The sequence below is a fragment of the Lichenostomus cassidix genome, chromosome 1Aa (genome assembly GCF_008360975.1).
Source record: "Lichenostomus cassidix isolate B80296 chromosome 1Aa, HeHo_3.0, whole genome shotgun sequence".
In the NCBI taxonomy this organism is placed as follows: domain Eukaryota; kingdom Metazoa; phylum Chordata; class Aves; order Passeriformes; family Meliphagidae; genus Lichenostomus; species Lichenostomus cassidix.
The window spans coordinates 47,346,012-47,373,311 of record NC_139480.1 but is presented as its reverse complement, the minus strand read 5'-3'; the positions used below and the strand labels follow the sequence as shown (position 1 = coordinate 47,373,311).

At 50.4% G+C, this 27,300-nt stretch overlaps 2 protein-coding genes and 1 long non-coding RNA gene across 5 annotated transcripts in view; 1 reads left to right on the top strand and 2 right to left on the bottom strand.

The window, feature by feature from the left end:
- The window catches only part of LOC146443697 (uncharacterized), a 44,850-nt gene extending 28,729 nt beyond the window's left edge, over positions 1–16,121 (top strand). Inside the window, exon 3 of the long non-coding RNA XR_014849237.1 lies at positions 15,897–16,121. This is a non-coding gene — a long non-coding RNA (uncharacterized LOC146443697). The remainder of the gene's footprint in view (positions 1–15,896) is intronic.
- On the bottom strand, positions 323–5,729 carry TNFRSF13C (TNF receptor superfamily member 13C). Of its 3 annotated transcripts, none has more exons than XM_085048479.1 (3): positions 5,329–5,729; positions 4,673–4,879; positions 323–3,159 (listed from the first exon to the last, which is right to left on the bottom strand). In XM_085048479.1, exons 1-3 carry the CDS (start codon positions 5,438–5,440, stop codon positions 2,846–2,848), a joined length of 633 nt encoding a protein of 210 aa, XP_084904605.1. In that variant the 5' UTR covers positions 5,441–5,729; the 3' UTR covers positions 323–2,845. The 3 variants fall into 3 exon arrangements, with proteins under 3 accessions (XP_084904605.1, XP_084904620.1, XP_084904614.1); XM_085048494.1 differs by having other exon boundaries at positions 4,673–4,831; positions 5,329–5,689; XM_085048488.1 differs by having other exon boundaries at positions 4,673–4,834; positions 5,329–5,659.
- A 1,908-nt stretch (positions 16,122–18,029) lies between the features above and the next one.
- CENPM (centromere protein M) lies at positions 18,030–25,160 on the bottom strand. Its single transcript, XM_085048531.1, has 6 exons — positions 25,010–25,160; positions 24,642–24,721; positions 21,988–22,086; positions 20,870–20,949; positions 19,749–19,840; positions 18,030–19,012 (listed from the first exon to the last, which is right to left on the bottom strand). Exons 1-6 carry the CDS (start codon positions 25,064–25,066, stop codon positions 18,887–18,889), a joined length of 534 nt encoding a protein of 177 aa, XP_084904657.1. The 5' UTR covers positions 25,067–25,160; the 3' UTR covers positions 18,030–18,886.
- Positions 25,161–27,300: the final 2,140 nt, after the last annotated feature.

Here is a 27,300-nt window from a genome sequence, read left to right as displayed (position 1 = left end):
ACCTCCCCTCCACATTAAAAAAAAAAAATAAAAAGAAAAAAAAAAAGGAACAAAAAAAAGAAACCAAACAAAACCAAAACAAAAAAAAATCCTTTCCCCAGTCCTCGTCCTAATGGCCAGCTCCTGGCATGGCTGTGGGGAGATGCAGGTGGCCAGGCTTGGCTGGTTCCTGGCCATGCACATGGCCATGTATAGGGAATGAGCTGATAAAGCCACTGCCAGGGGAGCCTCTCTGGCTCAAAGCCCTGCTCTACCCCAAGGACCATCATGCTGGAGACCCCTAAAGCCAGGAAAATGGGGACCCCATTCAGATCTCTGAACATGCATTGACAATGGGTTCACTTTATGCTTTAATTTTCACAACCATATTTTTAATCTCTATTCCCTTGGCTCTCCATGCAAACAAGAGGGACAACCCTTTGCCCTGTACATAAGGATGGAGAAACACACAGAGCAGGTTACAAATCCCTCCCAGGCAGATTGGGCAGAAGGGGAGCACTGCCCCAACACAGCAGTCAGGCAGACACTATGTGGGGTGGACACCTCACATGCCATAACAGAGAGGGGATCCAAGGGGCAGTAACTGGTTGAGGAATACAGTGTGGATCAATTGCCACTGTGCACGCTGCAAATGCTGGTGGAGTCCCATAAAGGGAGATGCCTGGCTTAAGCTCCAGCAGAAATGAGAGCAGAAGTCCTTACCTGAGCAGCAAGAGGGGCTTTTTCAATAGGATTTGTATGAGTGTTTCTTTTACAAATTTCCAGATCATCTGGGGTGAGCAGCATATCCACAGGGCTGGGCTGCCACTGTCACTGGGTGGGAAGTGGAGGAGGCTCCTGACAGTTCTGCTCCATTTCCCTCTCGCCCCCATCTCCCATGAAACAGGTTGCTCTGTCTCCCACAAGCAGTCCTTCTTCTAGTGACAAAACATCCCCCGACCTGGTTTCGGCTCATTTCCCCACTCCAGATGCACAAAGATTGTCTGGAGTTACTTCACAGGGTTGGGTGTGGAGCATGAGGATGAGATGCTGTGGGAACACCCTTTCTGCAATGGGCAGCATGGCTATTGTGGGTAACTGGGACCCCAGCCCTCGAGCCTCCACAGTTTCTGCCACTGGTGTCTGGAGCCCCAGGGGACAGTCACTGAGCACATGGACCCCCTCTGCCACCATCCTCAGCCCCATCCCATCCTGGATCATGCGGAGCCTCAGCCAGATGAGGGTTCATCTCTGCCAGTGTGTTAAGGTCTGGGAGAGGAGTTGCGGTGAGGAATTTTGGCCTTGGCACACACGTGGCCTGTGATTGCCCTTATGGGACAGATGCCATGAGTCTGGCTCCAGTGCCACAGGCAGGGAAGAAGAGAGGTGGTCGTCCTTCAACAGTAGCATCTGTCCTGCATCTCCAGAGAGAACTCAGGCTTGAAGGGGCGAGTCACCTTCCCATCATCAGAGGGACATCCCCTCAATACAGTGCCTCCAGGTGACTCTGCTGGGAACTGTGGCACTCGGTGGCCCATTAGTGCCTGGTGTCAGTGCCCTCACACCTTGCTTGGCCAGCTCTGTTCAGTGTCCAAAGCCTCCTGGAGGAGGAAGCCACCTCACCTAATGAAGAGCAAACCCAGAAATTGTGCTTCACGTAAATAACCCCTACAAAGCACTTCTAAGTGACTCATCACCTTCTCCAGGGGCTTCTGACCCAACCCAGTCTCTGTTCAACCCAGAGCCAAGGGGGATCAGCTGCTGTAATTACTCAGAATAAGCAATCCCACACTAACGAGTTCATTTCCCAAGCAGAGCTCTTCCTGCGCAGTAAAGCCACTTAAAGGCGGGTGAAGAAACCCATCTACGAGCAAATGCCTGGGATCAGCAACGCTGGCCAGCACCAGGCAAAGCCTTGAGGACACTCACATAAATTAAGTCATCCTGCCTACTCTTGCATCACTCCCTGACTGGTTTTGTGCAGTGTGGAAACATCCATCCCAAGTGACACATAGTATTTCTGCAGCGACAGTGAGCTGAAGTGACGGTTGTCTGGAGCTGTAATGACAAGTTCAGGGAGCTCCTCCAGACTAGCCGTCTCCCTTGCCTGCCCCTGGTCCTCCCTAACTTCAGGGACTGTAGGTCAGAGCAAGGACAGATTTTTTGCCCTCTTCGCTGCTTGGAAAGAGAACTTTTTTCCCATCCCCAGAGTACCCGGCTGTGGAGGGGGTTCCCAGGAGTGCCAGTGGATGCCTGCCACTGTGTGAGAGAGCCCAGAGAGAGAAGAGACCTGGGTGCCACAGAGTGGAGAAGTCGGGGCACTGTAAATGGAGTGGATGCTGGGTGTGCCTTGCTCCGTATGACCTCAAGTCTCCTTTTATTGAGGTCAGTAGCAAAAATTGAGCTACTGCAGTGTGGAATTTGGTCCTAATGTAACTCCCTGCTTCCTTTTCCATCTTCCTTTTCCCTGCTGTTTCTGCTGTTGCAGCCCCATGTTCCCAGGAATTGCCCATCTAGCAGGAGACCTGTCCCGGCACGATCTCTGCCTTGCAAATGGCACAGCAGTCCCTGCACAGTCTATCCTCACTGGCTGTGTCTCCTCTGCCTCCTCCCAATGGTTAAGCCATGGCAGCTGTCTGGGCCAGAAGCTGTAACTCAGTGTGATCCACTTTGTCTTCCTCCAGCATTTACAGGTGTAACTTGGGACTCAGCACAAAAAAGTCATCTTAAAAGGCTGATCTTGCTAAAGGCAAAACTTGGTTCTCAGAGGTTCTTCATACCCGCAGAAGGCTTTGTTCGTCCCAGGAGCAGGCTGCCAGTGTCCACAGGGATCAGCCAGAACACTCCAGCCCCATTCCCCTTGCCCTCAGACTCTCTCCTCTCTGGCACAATTCTGGGTGGTTTTGGTGGTGACCAGTGCTGTGGCCCCGAGCTCAGTGGCAGGCAGTGGGAAGCTGTGGTTGCATTCCTCATGCCGGGAGTACACGGCAGAGAGCAGAACAATGTTGCCATCAGCATCACCCTGGCAGCATGGCCTCTGCTTTGCCCCAGCTTTCTTGGGTGGACCTGGCATCTTCAGGCTCCCATCAAGATGCAGGCACGGGGCTGGGTTCAGGGCACCTTCTCCTTCTGGCACGGCAGGGTCCTGGCTGGGCAGGGGACTCGCAGTATCCATGTTTTCTGGGAAGGGACAAGAAAAAGGGGTTACTGGGCCCACAAAGTAGGGTCAGGAAGGTCCCAGGGAGAGGGTTGGGATCCCTAGAGGGGAAGATGGAGCTGGAACAGGAGGAGTCTGCAAGGTCCCCGCCACACCTCTCCTGATGCAGAGTTGCTCCTGCTTACAACCGATGGGCATTTTCCCCCATAAAAGACAATAGGGAAAGCCAAAACTTGCACTTCCACTTTGAGTCCTCTTGCTAAACCCCGCCAGCAGCAGAACAGCCCAGCCCATGGCAGCTTGCCCTCCCCGACTGCCTCCCACTTAAAAATAGACTTGTTTACACACTTCGAAGGCAGGCGTGTGCCTCCAGCCCCAAGCCTCCTGCCACTTTCCGCACATCCAATGCTGCAGCAGTGGGCTCACTGTGGTGCAGCCTTGGGGAGTGAGGGGGATGGGGACCAGGGCATGCAACAGGAGACTGACTGAGTAGTGCCTCCAACACTCTCCACAATGGCCAGATCTCTCTCACTGGTGGATTTCTCCCTTCTCTTTCGCTTTTGGTATTTTTCCTCAGAATGTGCGTCATGGGCTGTCGCAGCACAGAAAGGCCCTGGGTAATGTCCCCCCAGTCTGAGTCACCATCCAGCACTGCCACAACTGTGCAGGCAAGCCAGAGCACAAGGACCAGCTGCCCCATAATGGACACCCACCCTTCTGGTGGGGCAGTAGTTGGTGCCAGCATCCCCAGGAGGCAGCCCCTCATGGGGGTCTCAGGGAGCCATAACCCCCTGACCTGGGAATTTGGAGGAGTGAAGCCAGGCAAGACCACTTCTGAGATGATTGTTCAGGGCTGACTCAGTGCCAGGGTAGGAGTCCCCGAGGGAGGAAAGAGCCACCCCAACAAAATGGACCATCATGGAGCACTGTGGCCTTACTCTCCTGAAAGTACCCCACCAGGAAAGGCTCAGCCCCATCTTTTGAACCCCTTGATTCCTAATTTTGATGCACCAGATAACCCTGTGCAGTGCTGCACCGTCAATGGGGCTGGCCCTGACACCCCACAGGGGTTGTTGGGGTGCATGTTGGAGGATGCTGGGCATCCCAAGCACAAGGAGCAAGCTGGGCGGTCCACACAGGACCCCCACTGCAGCTTCATGGGGACAAGCTGCTTCTGGAGCCATCCCTGGGTGTCCACCAGTGCCCCCAGAACCCCCACTCTACCCATGACCCTCTGGCTACTGGGGCAGAGGGTTCTCACCAGTGAGCTCACAGAGCTACTCAGGATGGTGCCAGTACATGCTGGTACAAGCAAACAAAGGCACAGGGAGACCCGGCAAAGGGAGGGATCACGCTGGCAGTCAGGTACAAGCATAGGTTCCCAGGGAATGCAGGACACTGTCACTGTTACTCAGGCGGTGATTGTCGAGGTGGAGGAGCTAGCCTGGATGTGCCTCAGGGGAGCCAGCAGTAAGTGATCCCATATACCCCAGGGTCCTTACGGTGTTGTGAGAGGGAGAGGAAGAGATCCCCTACCTTTGTCCTTTTCATCCGCCGCCTTCCTCTTTCTTCTCCTCTTTCCCACCTTGCAGGCCAGGAAGCCACAGAGGACAGCCAGAACCAGGATGAGCCCCACTACCACTGGGACCCCGAAAATCAGGAAGGTGCTGGTCAGGGTGGGTGCAAGGGTAGGCTCTGCTGTGGGGCGAGATGCCGGTAGTGTCAGGAAGGGGACAGATGAAGCTAGGAAGAAGGGCAGCAGCATTTTTCACCTGTCTGGCTGGCCTGAGGGCTGGGGTGGCAGAGAAGTGTGGCACTTAACTTCTACCCACCCACCACCAGCAACAAAATGTCCCCCTGCTTGATGAGACCCTTATCCCACTCCCTGCCATTCCTGGGTGGTAGCAGGTGAGAGCTTCCTGCTCTTCCCACAGTCACCCCTGGGGCAGGTTGTGAACCCTACCCTGGGGTGGATCATCTGACTTCTCCCTACACCACGTTCCTCTCACTGGAACTGGCTGCCCTCTTCCCCTCTGCTTGAGGTGAAGGCTCCATCCTCCATTGCCAGCTCCATAGCCATCCTTAGGAGAAGGTGCCTTCCCCTTGCCCACCCTGGAGGTGCCCCCAGCCTCCTTGACCCACCACCACCCAGCCCTGGGGAGCTCAGACTGCAGCTGCCCTCTTCCCCTTACTTGTGTTGTCCTTGAACAGGTCGGAGCACTTGATGCACGACTTGGTCAGGGTGTCGAAGCACTCGAAGGAGAGGCAGGAGGGGGCAATGGCAGCTTTTCCTGACGAGGACATGGCAGAGTGGGAGTGAGAGCCCAGCTCTCGTATGGCATGGCAGTGACGGGCCGCCCGAGTGTGAAATCGCAGTGCCCCAGGCCCCGTGGCAGAGGGAGATACAGTCTGTCAAGCTGAGTCGTCTCCCTTGGGGCTCACAATCGCTGTGCTTGGCCTGGGGCGGATCTTCACCAGGGAGGAGGAGAGCAAGCGATCAAGCCCTACCCCTGCCTGCCTGTGCACTGTGCCCTCAAACTACCCCTCTCCTCCAAAATATGCTTCCGAAATCCCCGCAGCCCCTCGTGTGCCTCAGCCACACAGCACCTTGTACCCAGAGGTACTGTGGCTCAGCCTGATCTCCTTGATCCTCACTCTTCCCCTGCCCACCTGCATGTTGCCCTCAACCCAGGCATGTCCCCTAGCCTGCACCCTCCCTTGCTTGCAGTGGAAAGTCCCCTCGGCCTCTTCCAGTGTCTGCAGGAGGCTTTCCTGTGCACGGATCTTTGCAAGACTCAATCCCAGGGCCACAGATTTGGCTTGGATTAAAAATGAAGAAAAGTACTAGAGGAGAAAAGAGTGACAGGGCACTGATATTTTCCCTTTTAAAAGCTCCCACTGCCCCCAGAACACATCTCGCCAGTGACTGCTCTGTGGCAGGCCAACTGCTGTATGTTCTCCAGCCCTACTGAGAGTGCTCTCCATCACCTTGCTCTCTCCATCCTCTCCATCACAGACCTAGACCTGTGGCTCCTCGGCACCATGTCTCATCCTCCAGGGTTCAGATCTGGTTCTGCTCAGTAAATGCAGTAAATGCCCAGGGCATGGGCAAAGCAGGTCACACTAAGCAAGCCTGATCCCTAAACCACTGGAAGGGACTAAAAAAAACTTTAATGGTCTTAGGTATTCCTGATCAGGAGCAGGAGAAATGTTCTGCCACCAGTACCTACATGTCAAAGCTCAGTGCTTGAGATCTGAAGAGATGGACTTCAGTGCTGTAGGTGGATCTCTTCCATTCCTGCTGAACAAAAGTCACATCCTCTATTTCTTCACTCCATAGGAAAGAAAAGGGCCAGCCACAGTTGTTGTCTGGCTCTCAGCTGCGGGAAGTAGCACTAGTGACTTGCCCTAGCCCCTCTAATAGGGTTTTACTGCTGGAGTCACATCCTTCCAGCAGCTAGAGCATCTGGACTCTTTGAGGTGAAGCCTCTGCCGCCCACTGTCCTGGACCAAAGCCGGGAGGGGAGGAGGAGGAAATCCAAAGGGTGCTCTGGCTCAAGGTGACAGAGTACCAGGTGCCCCCACTGGGTAACTGAGGTCCTCTGAGACAGGCCTGAGGACTTGGTCTCTGAATGTGCCTGCTCCTCTCCCATGACTTCTGGGCAAGCTGAGCCCACAGCCTCCACATCCCACCCCCTGAAGCCCCGAGTGGGATGCGGTCACCAGCTCCCCATGCTAGACCCCAGCTCCAGTGCAGTTCTTTGGGACTCCATGCTCTGCAGGCCAGGAGCTGCCCTACAGCACATCTCCCTCCCTGCCAGCAGCATTCCCAGAGGGTGGTTTGTATCATAGCAGTACCAAAGCAGCCCCAACATAGTCTCAGCCCTCCCCTTGGGTGCTGCAGGGCTCCAGGCAAGCCAAAGTCCCAACCAAAAACTGATCACTGCCCAGCAGTTCCATGCCTGCCATGATTTCACTTCCACTTCCAGCCAGTGTGCCAACGCTTGCTCCCTCTCCCCTGTGCCACACCAGCAGGAACAACTGCCAGAGCACTGTGGGCTCCCCGGAGGAGCTGTGAAAGCCTGGCCATCATTCTTGCATCTGTGACTGTTATTCTCACTCCATCTTAGTCAAAACTCCCCAACTGAGTGAGGCCATGCTGAGCATTTCCCTCAGTGCAGCCCTGAGCCACAAATAGCACAGCCAGCTCAGCACTCTGTGCCTTGATGCCTGCCCTGAGCAGGCTGCGCTTGCCCCTGCTCATACCTGCCAGGGAACTGGGTCAAACAATAGGACTTGTCTCCACGTCCCACTTCAGCTGACCCTCTGCCTCTTGTGCACCCCAAGGCAGGACCAGGGCTGGGGTGCAGGCGTGGGATTTGGAGGGACAAGTGTCCAGCAGAAGGGCACCAGGAGCAGCTCCAGGATGAAAAGCTGTGATGCAGTGCCATGACCTACAGCAAGGAGAAAAACAGAAGCCAAGGCTTGCTCCAGTCCACACATGAACTCCACAATGGAGAGCCCTGGCAAGGAGAGGACACCTGGAATCCTCACTGTCCCCAGCAGGAAGCTCTCAGGAGTGTAAGGGTAGGATCTAGGGCCCAGAAAATACCTTGTCTTGTGGGCTGGTGGGGCTGAAGATATATGCATGTAGGCAGATGATCCCCACAAAACATCCAGTGCTCCGTCAGGATACTTGTCCGCAAACAACCTCCTTGCTGCAAATCTCCTCTTGCCCTGGGAGATTTCCACCTGCTAGTCACCCTTTCCCAAAGGGTTATGCTCCTCCATCATTCCAGTTTTCCCCTCCTCTCAAATGCTCCCACTATACCTCCCCCATATCAATCATCTCTCAGTGACCCCCAGCCCCATTTTTAGTGGGTCCCACCATAGCACTGTCACCCTGCCCCTCATCCTCCAATTTCTCCTTCCCATCTCTTCCGCCCATCTCCAGCCTGGAGCTTGAGGCTCTTTAGATCTCTCAACACTGCTCCTAGGCATAACCCCAACCCTAGCCCTAATTAATTACCCTAGCAGAGTACCTGGGTGTTCCAGCTCAGAAAGATGCAGGAGCAGCCATGTTAGGGCCTTCCCACAATGGCCTTGGGAGGCTCTTTCCAGCGGCAGTGTGCCTAGAGCTCGAGGCTCTTTAGATCTCTCAACCCTAACCCAAGGCAGAACCCTAACCCCTAGCCCTAGTTATTGACCCGAACTGAGTACCTGGTTCGTCCAGCTCAGTAACAGGGAGGAGAAATCATGTTTGAGTCTTGCTGAGATAGCTTTTGCAGGCTTTTTCCAGCACCAGTGTGCCTGGAGCTCACTTAAACTGAGTTTGGCTTAAAGTGTGGGGTGGGAAATTGTTTCCAGCATCTGCTGTAGGACACACAGATTTACTCTGTGAGCCCTCCAGTCAAATATGCACACTTGGGAAGGCCCAAACCAAGTAACCTACACATTGCTTTCAACGTGGAGAGCAAGATTTACATTAAAGCCCAGGGACTGACAGCTCTCATTTCAGTACATGGAAAGAAAGCTTGAAGTTTCAAATGCATAGTGGGGAGCCCAGGGATGGCAGCCGTCATGCTGTCCTGTGAATAAAGTGCTCTCAGGTCCTGTCACAGGGAAGGATGTTGCAGCCTCATTGCTGCCAGTGACCTTACTGTATCCCCCCTTTTTTCCCAGCCCTCTTTATCATGCTCCACAGGTCTTCCATGCCCTCTTCCCAACTTGTCTGCCTCCTCCTGGGCCAAGAAGATATGTTTGAATTTACACATGGTAATGCTTAGTCAAGGAGAAAACCAGCGCTGACTATCCCAGCAGCACTCACACGTGGGTCTGCTCATGAGCACAGCCCAGGCTCTGCGCATTAGCTGTCCCCCTTTTCGTCTCCCCCATCTTTGCCTCCCCTACCCTTCATAACTGTGGTTGATCGTTTTTGGAATAGCAAAAGTTAAAGCTTGGTGAGTAGTTTGAGCTGTTTGCATCTCAGAGCTGAATACGCTTGATAATCGCACAAATGCATAATTAAAGAGCAGAGAAAATGACTCACTGGATAAGGAAATGCGCTTTTCTTATCTCCTCTGCAGAGAAATGAAAGCCCCAGGAGCCTGGGTCTCCAGCTAACTAAGTCCTTTTATTAAACAAATAAACCAGAAAAGATATCAAATGAGCGATTTAAGAATTATATCTTCATCCCAGAGTCAGACAGCTCAATCTCTAGTGCCATTTGCTCCTATCCCACACCTGGAGGGCTGGCTTTGGCCGAGGTCAGCTTGGATCAGCTGAGATCCCTGGGATCCTTGTGGTGGACATGGCAGTGCTGGTGTTCCATGAGCATGGAGGGATGGCAGTGTCCTGTGAGGGCTTGTGCACACATGAGTGACAGGACTCGTGTGAGCAGTTCCCCTGGTAGCAGGGTAGGTGAAGTGACTCACGCACACACTTGCAAAACCACATGTAGCAGAAAATATCTCCCGAAAGTTCACCTTGTGCCCGTGCACACCGGAAACCCACAGGCTTGTCGATCAGAGAAGCTGTGAGGTGTTTACTGAGCAGACCCAGTTACCTCAGGACAAACCTCTGACAGGATGCACCCAATGCCTCGGGAACATCTCAGCAAGGCCTGATATCTGCCCCACATTCAGATGGTGCCACTAGAATGGTTTGGCTGGAGCCAACTCCCAAAGCCCATTTGGCACCTCATCCCAGCACCCCTTCCCAACCCACCTGTGCTGGCTAGTAGAAAACATCCCAAAAAGTCCCACTATGGCTGTTAGGAGCAGGTTTCTCACGGCTGCAGCATAAACATCCTCCTTGAGATCCACTGGGATCCTTGTTAAAGCCAGGTGGGCTTAGGGACAAAATCTGGGAAGATTTTAGGAATAATATGAGAGAGCAAAGGATTCAAGAGACTCACAGTCACCCTAAACCCCAGATCCCTCTGTAGCTGCCCTGCTTCCTATCAAGGGGGTTTTTGACACTGCTCTGCAGTGCCCCACCCTGCTGAATGTAATTTGTCTCCCTGCTCCTTGCTTATTTGTCCCTGGAGCTGTGTTTGTCCACAAGGCAAGGGGCAGGTGTCCTTGGCTCCCTCTGCAAGGAGTCTTGGACCCCTGCAGGGACAAAGCTGAACACCCAAATTAATCTTCTTAGTGGGCTGCCTGTTGAAGAACCCTCTGGGGTTACAGAGCAGTGGGTCAACCCTTCCTGGGCTCAAAATGGGCCACCTCTGCCCATTCCCCTCCCTAATCCACAGAGCCCAAGAGGAACACATCAGCAAAAAAAAAAAACCCTCCCTTGTCTGATCTAGCCCTGGAAGAGCTGAGCCCTTGACGTCCCCTGCCAAGGGTGCTGGGGAGGAGTGAGGGGTGTTTCCAAACATTGTGCTGGCTGCACTTGCTGATCTGCAGAGTGTGGGGGGGACTGAGCAAGGCTTGGGTCCCTGGCCCTGCCCTGGCTCTTCCAAGCCCCCCCACATCATGAGCAACACAGCGTTAGCTGAGCCTGGCTCTTCTGCCTGGATGTGAACAAAATGCACACAAACTCCCTGCCCACTCTGCCTGCAGCAGGGATGCTGCCCCCACCCCCATCCTGAGGAGAAGTGAGAGCTTGTCCTGTCCCCCTTAGGCAACTGGGGGTAGGGGGGGGTGCAAGTGCCCCCCCAGTTTTGCCTGTGGCTGTTCATAGGGAGTGTTCACGTGCCATGACAAGGCCAGGCAGCATCTCCAGCACTGAAACAGAAATCAGTGTCTGAGGGTGATGTGCTGCCATGGGAAAAACCTCTGAACAGGTGGGTTCAGCCAGATCAGGCATCCCTTACGCTGGGGCAGATATCTCCCCAGTACTCACAGTGGGAAGCCCCACCATTGCACTCTGAAGGCATGAATCTCCAGCAGACAACTCGAGAGCCAAAAATCAAAGCCACACTTTGCCCCAGTGCCTCTACAACATTCTCTGGCTTCCCAAGGACCTTTAGGTGCTGCCCTGGTGTAAAAAGGTCAGAGTGATTTTACTTGCACAGTCTTGACTGCAGAATAATGTTATGAATTTCCATTAGTGTATTAAGGATGTGATGTTAGGAGAGAGCTGACAGGTGGATTTGGCCTGTGCCCCTCCTCTCCTGGCTGGCATCTGGGCCCAATGCCTTGGCCATCCTGACAAAGCCCAGAGAAGAAATAGGGGTGCAACATATGGAGTAGGGAAGGAGATAAAGGGGAGGATGAGGAGCTGCTGCAGCTGCAGGACTGAGGAGGTGGAGAGTGACTGCCAGCAGCCCTGTGCCGTATTCACCACACCAGGAATGAACTCCAAGGAACCTGTGAGCAACGTCCATTGACTCCCTTTCAAGGGGACAGCCCTCCCCACAGCTCACAGGGGCTCCCTCTGTAACAGCCACACTGACTTCTGAGCATTTAGGGCCTCAAAGGCTCTAGCTGGAAGAGGGGTGAGTTGCTTTGGCACAGGCTGTCACAGGAAGGGAGATACCGCAGGGAGCAAACAGTTCTGCCAAGGCAGGCAGATATAATCCCCCCTCCCAAGATCCCCTCCCCATTTCTTATCTCAGTGCAAACACCTATACAGGAGGTGTTGCCCTTTGCCACAGTCCACAGGGAAGGCTGCCTGTCCATCCCCATGGAAAATCTCCCGGCCAGCACAGGTTCTTTTCCCTTCCACGCTGCACCCACAGCCCTGCAGAGGGCTGGACCACCAGAGGATGCAGGCAGGCTTCTGAGGGGCTGTGCAGCAATGTGGCACCTCCCATCACCCAACCTAAAAATGCACATTGGAGGCTGAGGGCAGGAACAGCTTTATACCCCCTAATAATCTTGTCTCTAAGCTAGATAACTAGGACTGCAAATCCCTGGTGATAATCACAGCCACCATGCCTGCAAGCTCTCCCCCAGACCATTCATCTGGCTTGATGATGCTTTAAAGAGACATCTAATGAGGATAATCTGATTCAAATCCCCTCCCGCTTTTGGGCAGCAGAGCAATTCAGGCCCCCTCAAACTCCTTCTTCCTCCATGACTGTCTTTATTTCCTCTTCTTATATGAATCACGGTGGGGTTTCCTTTGCTTTTTGCATTACTATTTTAAATCTTTGATATGACCACCGCAATCAAGATTCGGTCCCTTTAGAACCTAATTAACATGAAATCATACTCACTTTTACTCATAGCCTCATAATAGGATGCTGGCCGCTGCTTCAGCTCTCACTTTGGGCACAGGGAACATTGCAGCCTGCTTAAAAAATTCCCTCTGTTACCTGATTCAATCAGAACCACTTACAGGAGATCCACACACACATTTCAAGCTTGGCAAGAGAGTCAAGCTTTGGGAAGTGGGGAAGATCTCAATCACACTCAGCTTTCAGTGCAGAGCAGATGGCAAACATTTCGACTATATAATTTATAGGACACCATCACTATGTATTAGTCCCATGCAGTGTCTGAGCTCAGCCAAACCACAGCTCATGCACACTCAGGGGGGACTCACACAGGTGATGCTCCACACGCAACCTGGGAAAGACCCAGGTTTTGAACAAAGCACACGCTTCATGTTTCAGCTCCTTCATAACACAAAGCAGGAGACGCAGTGCAGCAGCCCTCATCCCAGAGGGTTTTCCTCTCCCCCCCGGACCAGGCAAACACTTCTAAGCCTGCAAACTTGCATTTGAACTAGGTCTGTATTACACAACATCTGTGTGTAAGCAACTCCTCTTCCCTTCCCTGTGAGCAGCTCACACAGCAGCATGATGGATGCCAGGGCAGCCCAAGGCCAGGTGCTGGTGCTTGTTTGCACTTCTTCAGGGCTGCCGTGCCACGCTGGCACAGCCTGGCGTGCAGCATGCTGCGGGTCACAATGCCCAAGAGGGATGTACACCACCACCACAGCTCAATTTTGACAGTGTCTAAGCCTCCCTGCCTCTCCTTTCACCCATACACATACACAGGGGATGCAATTAAGGACCTGTAGGTCAGGAGGGAGAAACGCTCAGGATGGCCAAGTTGGGTTATAACAAAGAAAAAAGGTAAAAAGGGAACATCAGGTAGTGAAAACACTCCCTCCAGAACAAGGTGATGGCAGCTCCCGCCTTGTCTCTAAGGTTGCAGAGTTTGCAATCCCCTGCATGGCTAAAAAAAGTCTTGGAGATAAATGCGCAAGTTTGAGCCTTTACAGGTACCTGGTGTGCAGGCAGAGTGACACTGTGCTATCCCAGGGCTTCCCCAGCTCCAATGCCTTTGATCCTCTGCTGTTCAGCACAACAGCACGAGGCACTGAGTCACCCCTCAGCCCCACAGGGGAATGAGGATTAATTAGTTGATTCTGGCATGTTACTTTAAAGAGAGATGCTCCACCACCACACAGGCCACAGGTTGTTACTGAGCTTAGGCAAAGGCAGCCTCACGCCTGTGATCTCTGGAAGAGCGAGAAAAAGAAACATAGCAGTGGGGGAAATAATTGAATATTCACATTGGGGCGATGCCAATGCTGCTGTCAAAACTGGGAGAGTGGCCAGCCCAGAGGTTCAGGAGAGATTTGAGTTGACCAGTGCAGACAACGATAGTGCTTCAAGGACTGCCAGCCCTCAACAAACACCCAAGGTGTCTCAACAATCTGAGCACAGGGCAGGAGCAAGGCAGGCTGAGTTGCAGCATGGCACTGTCACCCTGTCACTGCAGGGTAAGCACACAGTGAGAGCTTTCATGGGAAGAGAGAAGAGCAATACTCCATTCTGGCAGAAAATGAGGAAAGCCTCCATGGCTTGTTTAATGCCAGCTAGGCTTTTTAGGTTTTTCCCAGCATGCCTGAGCACAGGTGCTTCACAGCTTGTTGCAGTGCCGAGAGGGTGTTGGGATCCAGAGGCTCGAGCAGACCCCCCACACCAAGGCCATGTTTCCCAAGGGGAGCTGCTCTCTCTCGTTGTTTTTGTCCTTGGCCCAACCTCGGTGCTCCTTCCCGTGACGCAGAGCCCCCGGGGCTCTCGCACCCAACCCGCAGCTGCACCTGGGCCGGCAGCGAGGAGGCAGCCTGCACGTATGTAAAGCATGGGCTCTCTTTCACACACCGCTGACTTCCCTCGGCAAAGGAGGCAGTGGGGCAGGGCACACGGGCACGGTGCCTTTCCTGGCTCCTCTCAAAATGCCCCAGCGCGCGGTAAGATCCAGGGGATGAGGGATGTGACATCGCGGCACGTGTCAGCTCTTGCAGAAGGAGCCTGTGGCAAAGGAAACGTGGCCCAGCACGGGCCAGGAGCCCATGCTACTCAGCTGCTAAGGAGTCTGAACAAGTCACATCACTCCAGAGTCCCCCGTGCCCGACCTCTCTCGCACACAGGTTCTTCACAGCCAAGACAGCCCCTCCTGCGCAGAGCTGACCCGAGGGGATGCCTTCCTGCCTAGTATCGCTGTGCTGAATTAATATTTAACAGCAAGGACGAGATCCAGAGACTTTGATTTCCCCACTGGCCAATTCAAGGATAATTGAACTGTGCAGGGAATTTCAGCATTTCAGAGGGTGGTTTCGTTCCAGTTCACACCAAAACCTAACCATGCTGCAATGCCTTATGAGGACTGCAGCCCAGTTTCAGGCAGCCTCCCTGCAGCAGTCAGGCATGTAAGCACAAAACACAGCTGATCTCAGGAGGTGCCCAGCCAGCAAGTGCCACCAAACCCTCCCCCACAGAACTCAGGTAAAAGTCAAACTCTGCTAAAGAGGAGAAAATGGTTTCTTCTGAATGTTTCCATTCAATTCAAAATTTGCAACCCCAAAGTAATCTCAATTTGCCCTTATTACACCCCCTCAGTGAAGGCAGCTCCGGCGGTAGAGGCAGAGCAAGTGAGGCACAGTGAATTTTCACACACGTGCCCAGGGTCATGCAAAAAATCAGCCACAGAGGTGAAATGAATCCAGTGTTTCTGGCTCCTACCTCTGGGCTGTGCCTGCTATTGGTTTCTCTTGCATATAAATCACTTTTCACCACCAGTGAAGGACAGCTGGCCACTGAATGGAAAGTGGCAGTTGATCAGCAGCCCACAGCAACACAGCACAGCAGCTTAGGGTGGGAGGTGGAGAACACTCAGAGTGCGGAGGAGACTGCCAGGGGATCTGGGCCAGCTGAATGGAAACAGAGCAGCTGGAAACCAGCCAGTGCTCCTGCAAAACCAAGAAAAGTTAAAAACCCACAGGAGGAAGCCTCTCCCTTGCCTTTGGCAGCAGAGCAGATCTGACCTCTGCCACAGCTCTGCTGGTCAGCTGCAGGCAGCGGAGCAGGAGTCCCTTCTTGTCCACCACTGCTGTGGACAGTGGTCACGATGAGAGCAATCAAGTAGCTCTTACACCCTGACCACACAGCTGCTAAGCACCACTGCTGACCTAAGCCAGCTCCTCCCTTCAAACTACAGCTCTTGGCAAGCAAAGATATCCAGTCCCCAAAGCAAATATTAGAGGTGGCCTTGAATCTAAACCTCTAACACCAGTTTCAAGGTTTGGAAGGGACAGATAAATCCAACCCTGGCAATTTATCTCTGATCTTTGTTCCAGAAACAGAGAGATTTTTTTACTATGGGTGCCTTATCAGTACACAGACTTTCTCTCCTGTTGGTATGGACTGAGCATATAATGTTTTATCATGCTTTAAAGCTGGTGTGATTTAACTGCTGGTACAGCAGCACCAGTCTTAGAAAACCTGGCACAGCAGAGAGCTGTAATCTCACCAGGTAATGTCAACCAAGCTGATTTGTGCCAAAATCTCTTACAGATCATCTTTGTGAGCTGTTCGGCTAGCAGGCTGAGGATGTAAAATCTTCTTCAAGGGACTGAATTGAAAATAACATCCTATGGGTCAACCTGCCATAGCAGAAGAGACGATATTACTACCTCATTCAGTTCCATCCAAAAAGAATAGCATTGTGAGACCAAAGACTACATCAGTGCAACTGGTATCAGCTCTTCTATACTAATTAAACCACTTTTATACTGATTTTGCTGATATAACTGACAAACAGAAACAGATCCACAAACTGAAAGAGTCAAACCAGCAATGTTCACGGATACTTTTGCCACAGAGAGGGGGATTTCTCTTTGAAAATCTCCACAGGGATAGGGAACTGAGGCAACAGAGAGAAGAAGAGAAAGCAAGTAACTCCAACATGTTTCTGTTAGTTTAGATTTTAGTCAGCTTGGCAAGCTCTTTTGTGATGTTTGAACACAACAGAACCTGAGTCACTAGCCTTAATTCAGCTTCAGGCCTTCCGTGCCTCTGATCCCAATCCAAGTACTACTTGCACAAGGCCTTTATCAAACATTAGCCCTGGCTACTCCATCCAGATCAAAGATATCCTCAACTGCCTTGTCTCCTCTGGTAGTAAGGGCAGTGTTATGGACTGTCTAAACTAATAGCTGACAGCTCCTAGAGGTATTTACATAGTTGAAGATGTAGCTTTAGATGTGTCCCAACTACTTTGGGTTGTAAAACATGATGGACCTGAGACACAGTGTCATATTCTTAGATACGCTCCACTTCCCCTGCCAGTTCTAGTAAATACTTTCTCCTAAGAGTAAGAAAAATATTTGCCCCAAGGTGAAGCAAGATGCTGCTCTTAAGGAACTAGATTTTATTTTGTACCAGCTGAGATTCAGCCACCTGTAGGAAGTAAAAACAGCATCTTTCTTCTTTGAAAGTAGTAGAAGGGAAGAAATACCCCATCTGAAACATAACAGTGGAAAAAAACCATGCTTGAAGGTGCAGGAATGGACAGTAGCATGTGTGGGTTACCCCAAAGCATTCTGGGTGGACCAAAAAAAAAAGTTTCATTTTCACTAGTTAAGAAAGCACAGTGAAATTACTTTTGAGGCCAAAGGGATTTTACCCATGTCCAATAGTTATTCAAGTCAACTGGAGGGCAACCCAGGAGATGGAAAAGTCTCCTTGTCTTATAGCAGTTGCAGAGGACATGAAAGAGTGGCTCATTTTATACCACTTCCCTTCCCTTCCTCCCCCAGACTGCACCTGCACATCGAGAGCAAATCGAAACCAGCCTATTCTAAACCCTGGTCTCCTTTATTTGAAGGGACCCAAAGCAAGAGCAAGGCTGAGACAGCATAACCAACACAGAAACTTGTTTCTCAGCATGATTGCCACTCTCTGGTGGCCAAGTCCCGGTTAGTACCTTCAGGATCACAATGCTAGCTGAAAGTAGGGCATGCCTATTAAGCTTCCAATCCTCCTTACACAGCCACGACAGTTTGCACATGTCTTTCTCCTTTGGGTTTTAGCCAGAGTCCAGCCCTTTTGGGCATCATAACACAGCTGAATAGTTTAGTTCCTTTTGTTTCAGCTGACAAACACCCCAGCCCTCCCCCACCAGCAACAATACAACTGGAGCTGGGATTTGTGTGTCCTCTGAGCAAGGATACAGGCTTTGTGCCTTGCTGAGCTGTCTTTGCAAGGACTGCCAACACTCACAGCTGATTAAGCCTGCAGTGCTGCTTTCTGCTTTTCCTGCTCACAGACAGATGTCAGGAACAAGCTAACCGAAACAGTGCACACAGCTAGAGCTCTGCACCTAGGAACATTAAAGCAGACTATTAGGGATTAAGTAAATTAAACCAGAGGGGAGCTTAACACATTCTCTCTAGGCTTCATTTCTACCTGGCATGAAATTCTGGGTAAGAAACATCCCAGCATTTCTAAAAGCACTGTATTCTGGCAGGTGGCTCAACTCAAAGTACAGAAAGGGCTGTATTTGAAAAGCTTCTGCCACCACCACGTGGTTGAAGCCACGAGTGCAGCACAACTAAGTGGGAGTTCGAGCTGCCAGGTCAAACTGGGGCAAGCACTGGCAAGTTTTAGAGCCTGTGCCACGTACCGAATAACGAGCATACAACCATTAATATTGCTCATTTTATTAAATTAGAACCCTCAAACCCTAGAGACTTGCAGTAAGCAAAAGGCACAACTTACTGCTGATAAGAACCTGTTAGTAAAGGGATTATAAACAGCATATGCCAAACCTGCAGAGACAACCTGTTTTCTGTGTGCTGCTGGAGTCTAGTCTGCTGGGTTTCACCTCTGGGGCTGGGCTACTGGGGCTGTCTTGGGCTTGACAGGTGGAGTCTTTTTCTTCAAAGATCTAAAAGAAAGCTAAAGTGCTAAATTGATTATCTTTAGTCCCTTCCTTCCCAATTAGGCATCAGGCATGACCATACTGAGTCCTTTGCTGGCCAGATGCTCACACAGCTGGATTATTAACTGCCAAGTGCAGTCTATCTAGAAGCTGCAGGGCAGCCTTCCATCCCCATTCTTCTCTTGGTGGACAGACAAAACCTGGCAGCAAGGCTTCACATTAGTCCAAGGTGCTGCATTTCAACTGAAAGAAAGCAGGACTGCGGCGTCTTCTCTGGTACTTTGGAGATGGTAGCCTGTCCTTCTAAAATTCTCTCAGAAAAACATGGAGCTCCTGGCCACAGGCCAAGTGGAAGAAACTCAAATTTGATCATGAAATGGTATTCATATGTAATAACAGATAGGAATCCCCAGATCAAACTGCCCTCCCTGCAGCACTTATCTGCTATCCACTGAATAGGAATCAAACTTTTCTTGAGAGATAAACAACTAGGAACAGTTCTGGATGAGTGGTCATGACAAGTCATGCAAAAAAGCTTCCCAATGTGATTCCAAATGCTGCAGTTTGAATGCCTGAAGTGAAAAAAACCTGACGAATGTGGCTGAATTATCACAATGAGAAGCTAATTGTCATCAGAGCTCCTCATCAGCGAGACAAAGGACAAGGCAGAAACTCCTGGTATTCGACCAGCACAGATCTGTAAAATTCGGAGGAGTCGTTGAGCAGTGGAAACTCGTATCCCTTCCAACTGGAAACAAAATAAAGAAATTATTTAATCAGTAGAAAATAAGAAAAGCAATGCTAAGCTTTGATAGAAGAACCAGAGCAGGCATCAAGAGGCCAGCTGCAGAAAACCTCAAACAGGCCCATTTTCTTCCTTACCATTAAGGAAGGTACAGTGTTGGCAGCTGGAAGCCCTGAAGGGCTTGCCAAAGGCACAGATTCTACCTGCTGGTAGGGAAGCAGTCTCTGAGGATGCAGTGACTGAGTACACAGAAAAGTGAAGTGTGCTACTGCTGAATGCCAAACTCCCCCTCCAGCTTTTCAGACCAAGCAGGTAATTGAAAAGAGTGGCATATCAGATGGCAAAATGGTCAGTGAAGCCACAAAGTTCAGCTGACATGAAACATTACATGGGCAAGGGAGTCACATGGCAAATAACAGCTCAGGAAGAGAAAATGCAGCAAGGAACAAGTGTACCAAGGCTTTACATATCAGAGATGGCTTTTGTTAGCTTAGGTTTGGCTTCATGAGGCTTTGAAGTAGCACAGGAAGGAGCAGGTTACTAGAAAACTCATTTCAAGGAGTGCCATACTCCTGTTCCTCTACTGCTCTTGTAGACAGAGTCTGGTCTCAGACATTTAGGAAAGGCAGTACATATGTATTTATTGTTACATGTATTTATTGCTAATGTAATGATGTTTCTAAGGATCACAGAGCAGTGGAATTCAGAAATCCCTTGAGATGGTAAATAAGCACTTTACCTCCAGCTCACAGAATAGCACAGGACTGCAGTAGGCTTCTCCTAATTTACAGACTGCATTCGTCTCAACACTGCAAGAATTCAACCTGCCAACTAAAAAAAAAAAAAATTCCCCACATTACAAGCCCCATAATCAGCATTCAGCGAAGAAAAGTATCAGGAAATTCCACATCCATAAAACAACCCAGAGCTAATTTTGAGAGCATAATAGAAGCTAAAGCAACAGTGAGCAGTGCAAACAGAATGGTACAAGATTTGAAATGGAATCAGCACAGAAGTCTTTCATAATACTAACAGCAGGAATAGTATTACCACATTACTCTTCATGTAACATTAACATTCTGCATAAGAGATCAGCACGCCATCAGCAGGGGCAGAGCCTTCCACTCACTTACCAGAAGTCCTTCTGGCTCAAAGCACAGAGTGGTCTGATCTCCAAGGAATTCACTTCATCAGGAGAGCCAAAACACAAGACAATGCTAAGATTCCTTCTCTACCCCAGAATTAGGCTTCCTGACCCCCACCAGACTCCAGGGACACAGCACCTATGTTCCAGCACTGAGCAGTACAGTCTGGCCCCTCCAGTTCCTCAGAGCTGAAGCAGGAAGGGTACACAGGAAGGCACTGGGAGACAGAAGGATTAGAGGCACAACAGGGCCAGACAGTACACAGCAGGGATATCACTCTTGTATTAAAACTATACTTCATGGCTCTGTAGCTCATCCATTTAGATTCACTTTATTACCACAGTATCATATGCTCCTCACTGCTCATTAAGATTATCATTAAGACAGATCCGCAAGAGCAGATAGAACAGATTCTAGAGTGCCACATACACAAAAAAAAAAAACCCAAAAAAACAAATCGTATTCAGGGATTAGGGACAGAGAAGAGAGGTCTGACTGGCAAAAACAAAAAGGAGAGAGCAAGTGAACATGAGAGAAGAGAACCATGTTTTATCCAAAAAAAAAATAAAAGACAGAGAAGTTCAGAAATAATTTAAACAAAGTTTCAACACAGCCACTGGTTTCCTTTAGTTTGTTTCAAGTTAAGTTAGTGCCTGGTTTTGAGAAAACCAACAGTGAGTTGTGGTGCTTGGGGAGGAAGAGGTGCCATACGTACCCCCAGTGACAAGAAAGCACACTTTCCCCAGGAAGAAGCTGGCATCCACATAAGCTAGGGAAGTTTCGACATTCTTCAAGCTGTCAGAAAAGTACAGACAATCCAGTTGGACAGGAAGGTTAAACCAGTGCAGCATAAGGACAACAGGAATAATTTTCAGAAGCACAATTAGAAAACCAATGATGTTAACATCTGCTGATTTGTGAGCTCGCAGAGTTCTGCTTTATGCTAAAAGCATGACATCAGAGACCTCCGTAATACCCACAGCTGTTTAATAACCCATAACATATCCTTTCTACTCAAGACTCAACAGTTAGAGTTAGTTTGAACAGTGTCCTCCATGATTTACAGACACTAAGCATCTGAATTCATTAATACCCAATGAAACTTCAGCACCACTTCGGCTCTTTCAGGAAGCGCTTGCCCACACATTTCTGCAGCACCATCTGTGCTGTAAGTATGCAGCTGGGCCTGTCATTTTTGGTAAATGAGAGCCCAGGATCATCACTCACAAGTTAAGTAAGTAATAAAATGCTGACTTCTGTGCCTTAGCAAGTCTTTACTCGTGGCCTGGGGAAACAAGTATCACTTCTACAAAGGCAAGCACAAGATGAGAGAAAAGGGATCAATCCCTGCAGACCTTTCTCTTTTGCCTAGAGATATTTGCAGTGCTGATCCCACTTGACCAGGAATATCAGTGAACTGAGGGCACAGACACAGCAACTTGCTGGTTATTAGGCAGCACTGCCCAGTGCACATCAGCCTTCTACATTTACAGAACTTCACAGCACCACCAGCATTTCCATCTAATTCTACAGACAGCATCTTCCCAAAGTTCAGCTCATATCATCACATATCCGGATCCAGAAATAAATTCTGCCTTCTCTGCTATGGCAACTTAGTGCACAACAGGCATGTTATTGGACAGAGCAGTTCAGTCCTAATCCACTGCTGGAGGCCAGAAAGCCACTGTATATATTACTGAGTTCTTCAACCACAGCAAGTCTTGGGTTTGAAACCCACTATTCAGCAATTCCAACACAGTAAAAATGTAGATCTAGCCATCAAACCAAGAAAGAATATCAGTCCCCCCTTTCATCTTTCTGCCCTTCTTTTACCTGTACTTGCTCTTGATGTCAATCATAAACACAATCAGATCTATCCTGGGTCGAAGATGATCCCTTTCTGATGGCAAGGGAAGAGATGTAGCAAGGTGACTGAAAGATAAGAAATTTGCCAGTTTAACCAAATTGTTTGGCAAGACAGTATCCACTAACCCATAATCAGGTAACCATTGCAGTTCACCATGTAGCAAGTTACCAGGAAGCCTGCTAATTACTAAATACGTGGGCATTGAAGAGACACTGTGATTGTTTAAGTGGTACTCTCATATCTCAGGCCCACTCATAGCTGCTGACAGCCACAATGGTAATTGCTAGACAAGGCTGGTTATAATGGGACGCTTATTAGAGCATAACAAGACTCACAGAAACATTGTCTCCGTGCAGATCTCTATGGCAAGTCATTTCATTTAATTGTTTCAAAGAGTCTTTTCTAACAATGTGAACCCCAATGCTTTACTGGAATATTTTGCTACCAAGTTTGAGTTAAAATGCATCAGTGCTTTTCTGTCACATTCCAGAGATACTGCTCATATGCTCACACATGAGAGGTGACCTTTCCAGGTACTGAAAAACCTTAAACAACAAATTTGTCACTAGTACAGCTTTACAGATGAATTTATAACTCAAAAGGAGCTTCTGTCTTATCATTACCTCCCTTTTTAACCCTTTCACTATGTCAGGAGCTACTAGGTTAGATTAGGTGTCCTTCAACATGGTACCACCACTGCTAATTGGAAGAAATGTTGGAAGAAATACAGGGTGGGGACTTCTTGCATCTCTTCCCACTAAAAAAGCCAAATAACCACAACAACAACAAAACCCAAGCAAACCAATCAACCAAAACCCCAACAAAAAATGGTTTCAGCAGCACATAAATGGACCATCCACAGGGAAGAACATTATCAGCACCACATTTTTGGAAGATTGTCTTAAAGACAAACTGGACAAACAAAAATCCCAGAAGTCCAGTCACTCTCACAATCCACTTCCTCTCTGGAAGCCAAGGGAGAAACACTGATTCTGGTCTTATTGGGGAATATTACTTCTAGCAATTCAGTCTTAAGGACTTAACAGATTTCTCTAGCAGCCACAGACCATGCTACACACTCTTTTCTATAATTCTATGAGGTTTGTAGTTTTGTTTGCTAGTCTCCAAAGACAGGTGTTCTGTTTCTTACATTTAAGGAAGGTATGATTTAACAAAAACATTCTGAAACATCGAGATGAGCAAAGTAAGCTTGAGACACACTGCAACACAAACAAGCTTGTTAATTTAAGGTGAAATTTAGGGAGGCACTTTCTTCAAAGTATCAGATCTCATTGTCTGGGGGGGAAGAGAAAAGCGACCCAAAAAAGCACTGCATTACTTGGAATTCTGCTGTATTTAACCAATATGATTAGATGAAGGCAGCAGCCTCCAGATATGCTCTGCAGAAGCCTTTTTCCCCCCAGCAATAAGAGGCACAAAAAACCCAAGCCCTGAAATTCTTCACCCAACAGCTGTACCTGACAGGTAAGCCTGTCAGATGATTTCTTTGCAATGTGTATAATCCCAAAATAACACAGTGGGGGAAAAAAGTCCCACTGCCATGGACTTTGCTTTCCTAACAATATTAACACAGGCATGTATCTTGCTCTGTAGCACTAGCACATGATTCTGTGCCTTTGGGCAGTTACCCAGCTGTAGTACCAGCAGCCATCTAGTTATGGCACTCCACAGCTTAGCAGAGGCTGCAGGTTGCACACAGAAAATGGGGTAATTCATTTACAATTAGTTAGCACAAACATCCAAGATGCCATAATCAGAGCAGTACAGTCACTCTAATTAGGCAGCAGAACATTAGCTTGGGTTGCTTTTACTGCCTAGCCATGGACTACAGCAGCGAAATAACACAAACACCTTCTGAAGAGCTGACTAAACTCATTTGATCTTGGCAAGAGAGCTGTCAAGGACGTTTTATCGAAAAAAGTTAGTTAATCAAGCTTTTAAGACAGGACATGTCATGCAGCTAAAGCTGAAATTCCAAGTGCATCTTAATAGCTTGAGGAAGAAAACCACATGTGTGCATACAAACCAGAAAACAGCTACAAAGAGCTCCAAAAGCAATGGACATCTTTCAAAAACACTTGTTTGGTTGCAGGTACTTGCAAGCATTGTACTTGTCCCATTTTGTCCCAGAATGCTTAATTTCTGTACACACCTGTCTCTCAGGTTGGGGAAAAATTCTGTTGCTCTCATACCTTTCCAATTCAGTAATCAAACATCTGTGCAACGTCCAAAAGGCAATGGTATGTGCATGGTGAACATGAAGGTGGGAAATGCTTCTTCCCTCCCCGTTTCCAAGCATGCCCAAAGCCCTGCCCTGAGCACAGAGGGGTTTGCCCGCTGCAGATGCGCTCACATCTGGGCAGTGGTGCTCCCTAGCGTTTGCAAGAGTGAAGTCTCTGTCTCTGAACCGAGCGCTCTGCAGCTCCGACTCCCGCCACGGGGGCTGCATTTTTAACCAATTTCGGTGCTTGAGGAATTTGAAACAGCAGCTTTCAGTGAATTTGGGTGACAGCCGCTGTTCTGCTTTGCTCCTCTCGGAGCAGCGGGCCCCGTATGGTCCCGGGGCCGCAGGCGGCGCATCCCGCTCCCCAGCACTCACATGCTGATGTTGAAGTCCCTCTTCTCCTGGAGGATCGCCTCGGCCAACTTGTGCTGGAGCTCCTCGTCCGAACCCACCAGCTGCGGGCAGAGGCGACAGCGGGATCACCCGCAGCCCACGGCGGGGTCACCCAGGGTCACCCTCAGCCCACCGCGGGGTCACCCGCAGTCCCCCGCGCCCGGCCGTGCATTTGCATATCGCAGCCGCACAGCCAATCGCCGCGCGGGGCGGGGCCGGCGCGCAGAGCAAGGCCAGAGCTGCGATGGGGAAGGGACAGGCGGGCGCCCACAGCGCGGCCGGGCCCGGGGAAAGGGAAGGAGAAGGGACGGCGGGGCCGGGCTGCAGAGCGGCGCCACCGCCGCACCTACCAGGAGGACGGCGGAGTTGAGCATCGGGAGCTTGTCGTAGGGCCGCAGCACCGCCATCTCTGCGAGAGAAAGCGCCACCTGCCCGCCGGCCCGCCGGAATTCAAACGCGCTCCGCCTTGCGCCGACGTCACTACCGGGGGCGGGGCCTGAGGGGCGGAGCGCGCGCGCTGTTGGCGGCGGCCGGCAGGGGGCGCTGCGGGGCTGGCGGTGATCGCCTCACGGGCTGTCCCGGCTTGGGAGCGACCCGCAGGGGTCATCGCATCCAGCTCCTCGCCCTGCACAGGAGTCACGCCGTGTGCCTGAGAGCGCCGTTCAAACGCTTCCTGACCTCTGTCAGGATTGGTGCTGTGACCACTTCCATAGGGAGTCTGTTCCAGCCACCCTTTGGGTGAAGAACCCTTTTCTAATATCCAGCCTAAACCTCCGCTGACACGACTTCAAGGCCATTGCCGTAGTCTTATCGCTGGTTGCCGGAGAGATCAGTGCTTGCCCCTCCACTTATCCTGACGAGGAAGTTGTGGGCTGCAGTGATGCCAGGGCACAGCACAATGCACACTCTGAGTGCTCAGGTACCACACAGCATGACTGACCACCAAGGACATCCAATCGCTGTAAAACCCTGCAAAGTGGCACCATTCTGCGACATCCAGGTGTCCCAGGGATCGGCTGTGCCTGAGGCACCCACAGGTAATACTGGAGGGGTGCTGAGAGGAGGACACTGGCCTTACTTTGGCTGCCCAGGGGGATCATGGACAGCCCTTAGCTTCTGAGAAGCAAAACCCTTATTTCCAGGGCTGTGCTGCCACCTGGCCCTTGCTGTGAGCTTTTGCCTGTTTTTTTACTCAAGGCTGAGCAATAGCAAAGGCTCCAGTAAAAATCCACTGCCTCCTTACGTTGCAGTTTATAATGTGAACTAATACACAGAATCATAGAATCATTAGATTGAAAAGACCTCTAGGATCATAGAGTCCAACCATTAACCCAACACTGCCATGTTCAAAACTAAACCATGTCCCCATGTGCCACTCCTACACTTTTTCAAACACTTCAGAGATGGTGACTCCAACACACACTTGGGCAGCCTGTTCAACTCCCTGACCACCCTTTCAGTGAGGAAATGTTTCCTAATATCCACTGTAAACCACCCCTAGAGCAACTTGAGGCTGTTTCCTCTCATCCTACTGCTTGTTACCTGGGAAGAGAGACCAACCCCCACCTGGCTACAGCCTCCTTTCAGGTAGTTGTAGAGAGCAGTGAGGTCTCCCCTGAGCCTCATTTTCTCCAGGCTAAACAACCCCAGCTTCCTCAGCTGCTCCTCACAACACTTGTGGTCTGGTCACTTCACCAGCTCCTTTTCTGCCCTTCTCAGGACATGCTGCACGTCCCCAATGTCTTTCTTGTAGTGAGAGCCCCAAAACTGAACACAGGATTCGAGATGTGGCCTCACCAGTGCCAAGTATGAGGTAAAAATGTTAATGTAGTTAATACACTTTCATACTATAAAGACTGTTGGATAACACAGCTAGGGAAGAGAATTTCCCTAACACTGTGTGGCAGTAGCAACTGGCTTTGCACGCTGAATTATTCTCTGCGAGGTTTTGCAGCAGCTCCAGCAGCCTTGACCTCCATCCTGCTCCTTCCTGGGTGCCTTCCCCCTCACCCCACTAGCTGGTCAGCCTCTGCCCAGCCCAGTGCTCCCCAGCCCATGATACAGGCAGGAAGGAGCCTGGGCAGAAGCACTGCAGTTATAGAGGTAGGCTGAGTTTTTCTCATTCTGAGGTCAGAGCAGGATGATGTGCAGTGATGTCAAACTTTCAGAGGGTCCAGTGTACCTTAGTGGCCTGTGGTCCACCTTGCTGTATCTCCTGACCTTTGCCTCAACCCTGAGTTTGGCTCCAGCTTGGTGTGGAAGGGGGTCCAGGACCCATTTAATTGCCTGCTGGTGCTGGCTTTCCCTGCCCTTTCAACCAGGGCACCTCCAAACGGCAGGAGATGTGCCAGGGAAGAAAGAAGGCTGCAGGAGAATGAAGACACATCTGCCCCTCTGCAGCAAGCTGGAGAGGGGAGGCAAAGGGGAGAGAGACAGGGTTAATGAAAGCTGACATCACATGGCTGCCGTGGCTTTTTTGATCTTGACAAAGGCAGACGGTTTCCCTCGTTGCCAGCATGAGACAAATTACAGGTGAAGCAGAAGAGATTACAGGATATTTCTGGCTGTTTTTCAGTTTGGTGGGGGGAAGGGAGGATGAATTCAGGGCAGACGTGTCCTAAAGATGGGAGGCAAGCAGATG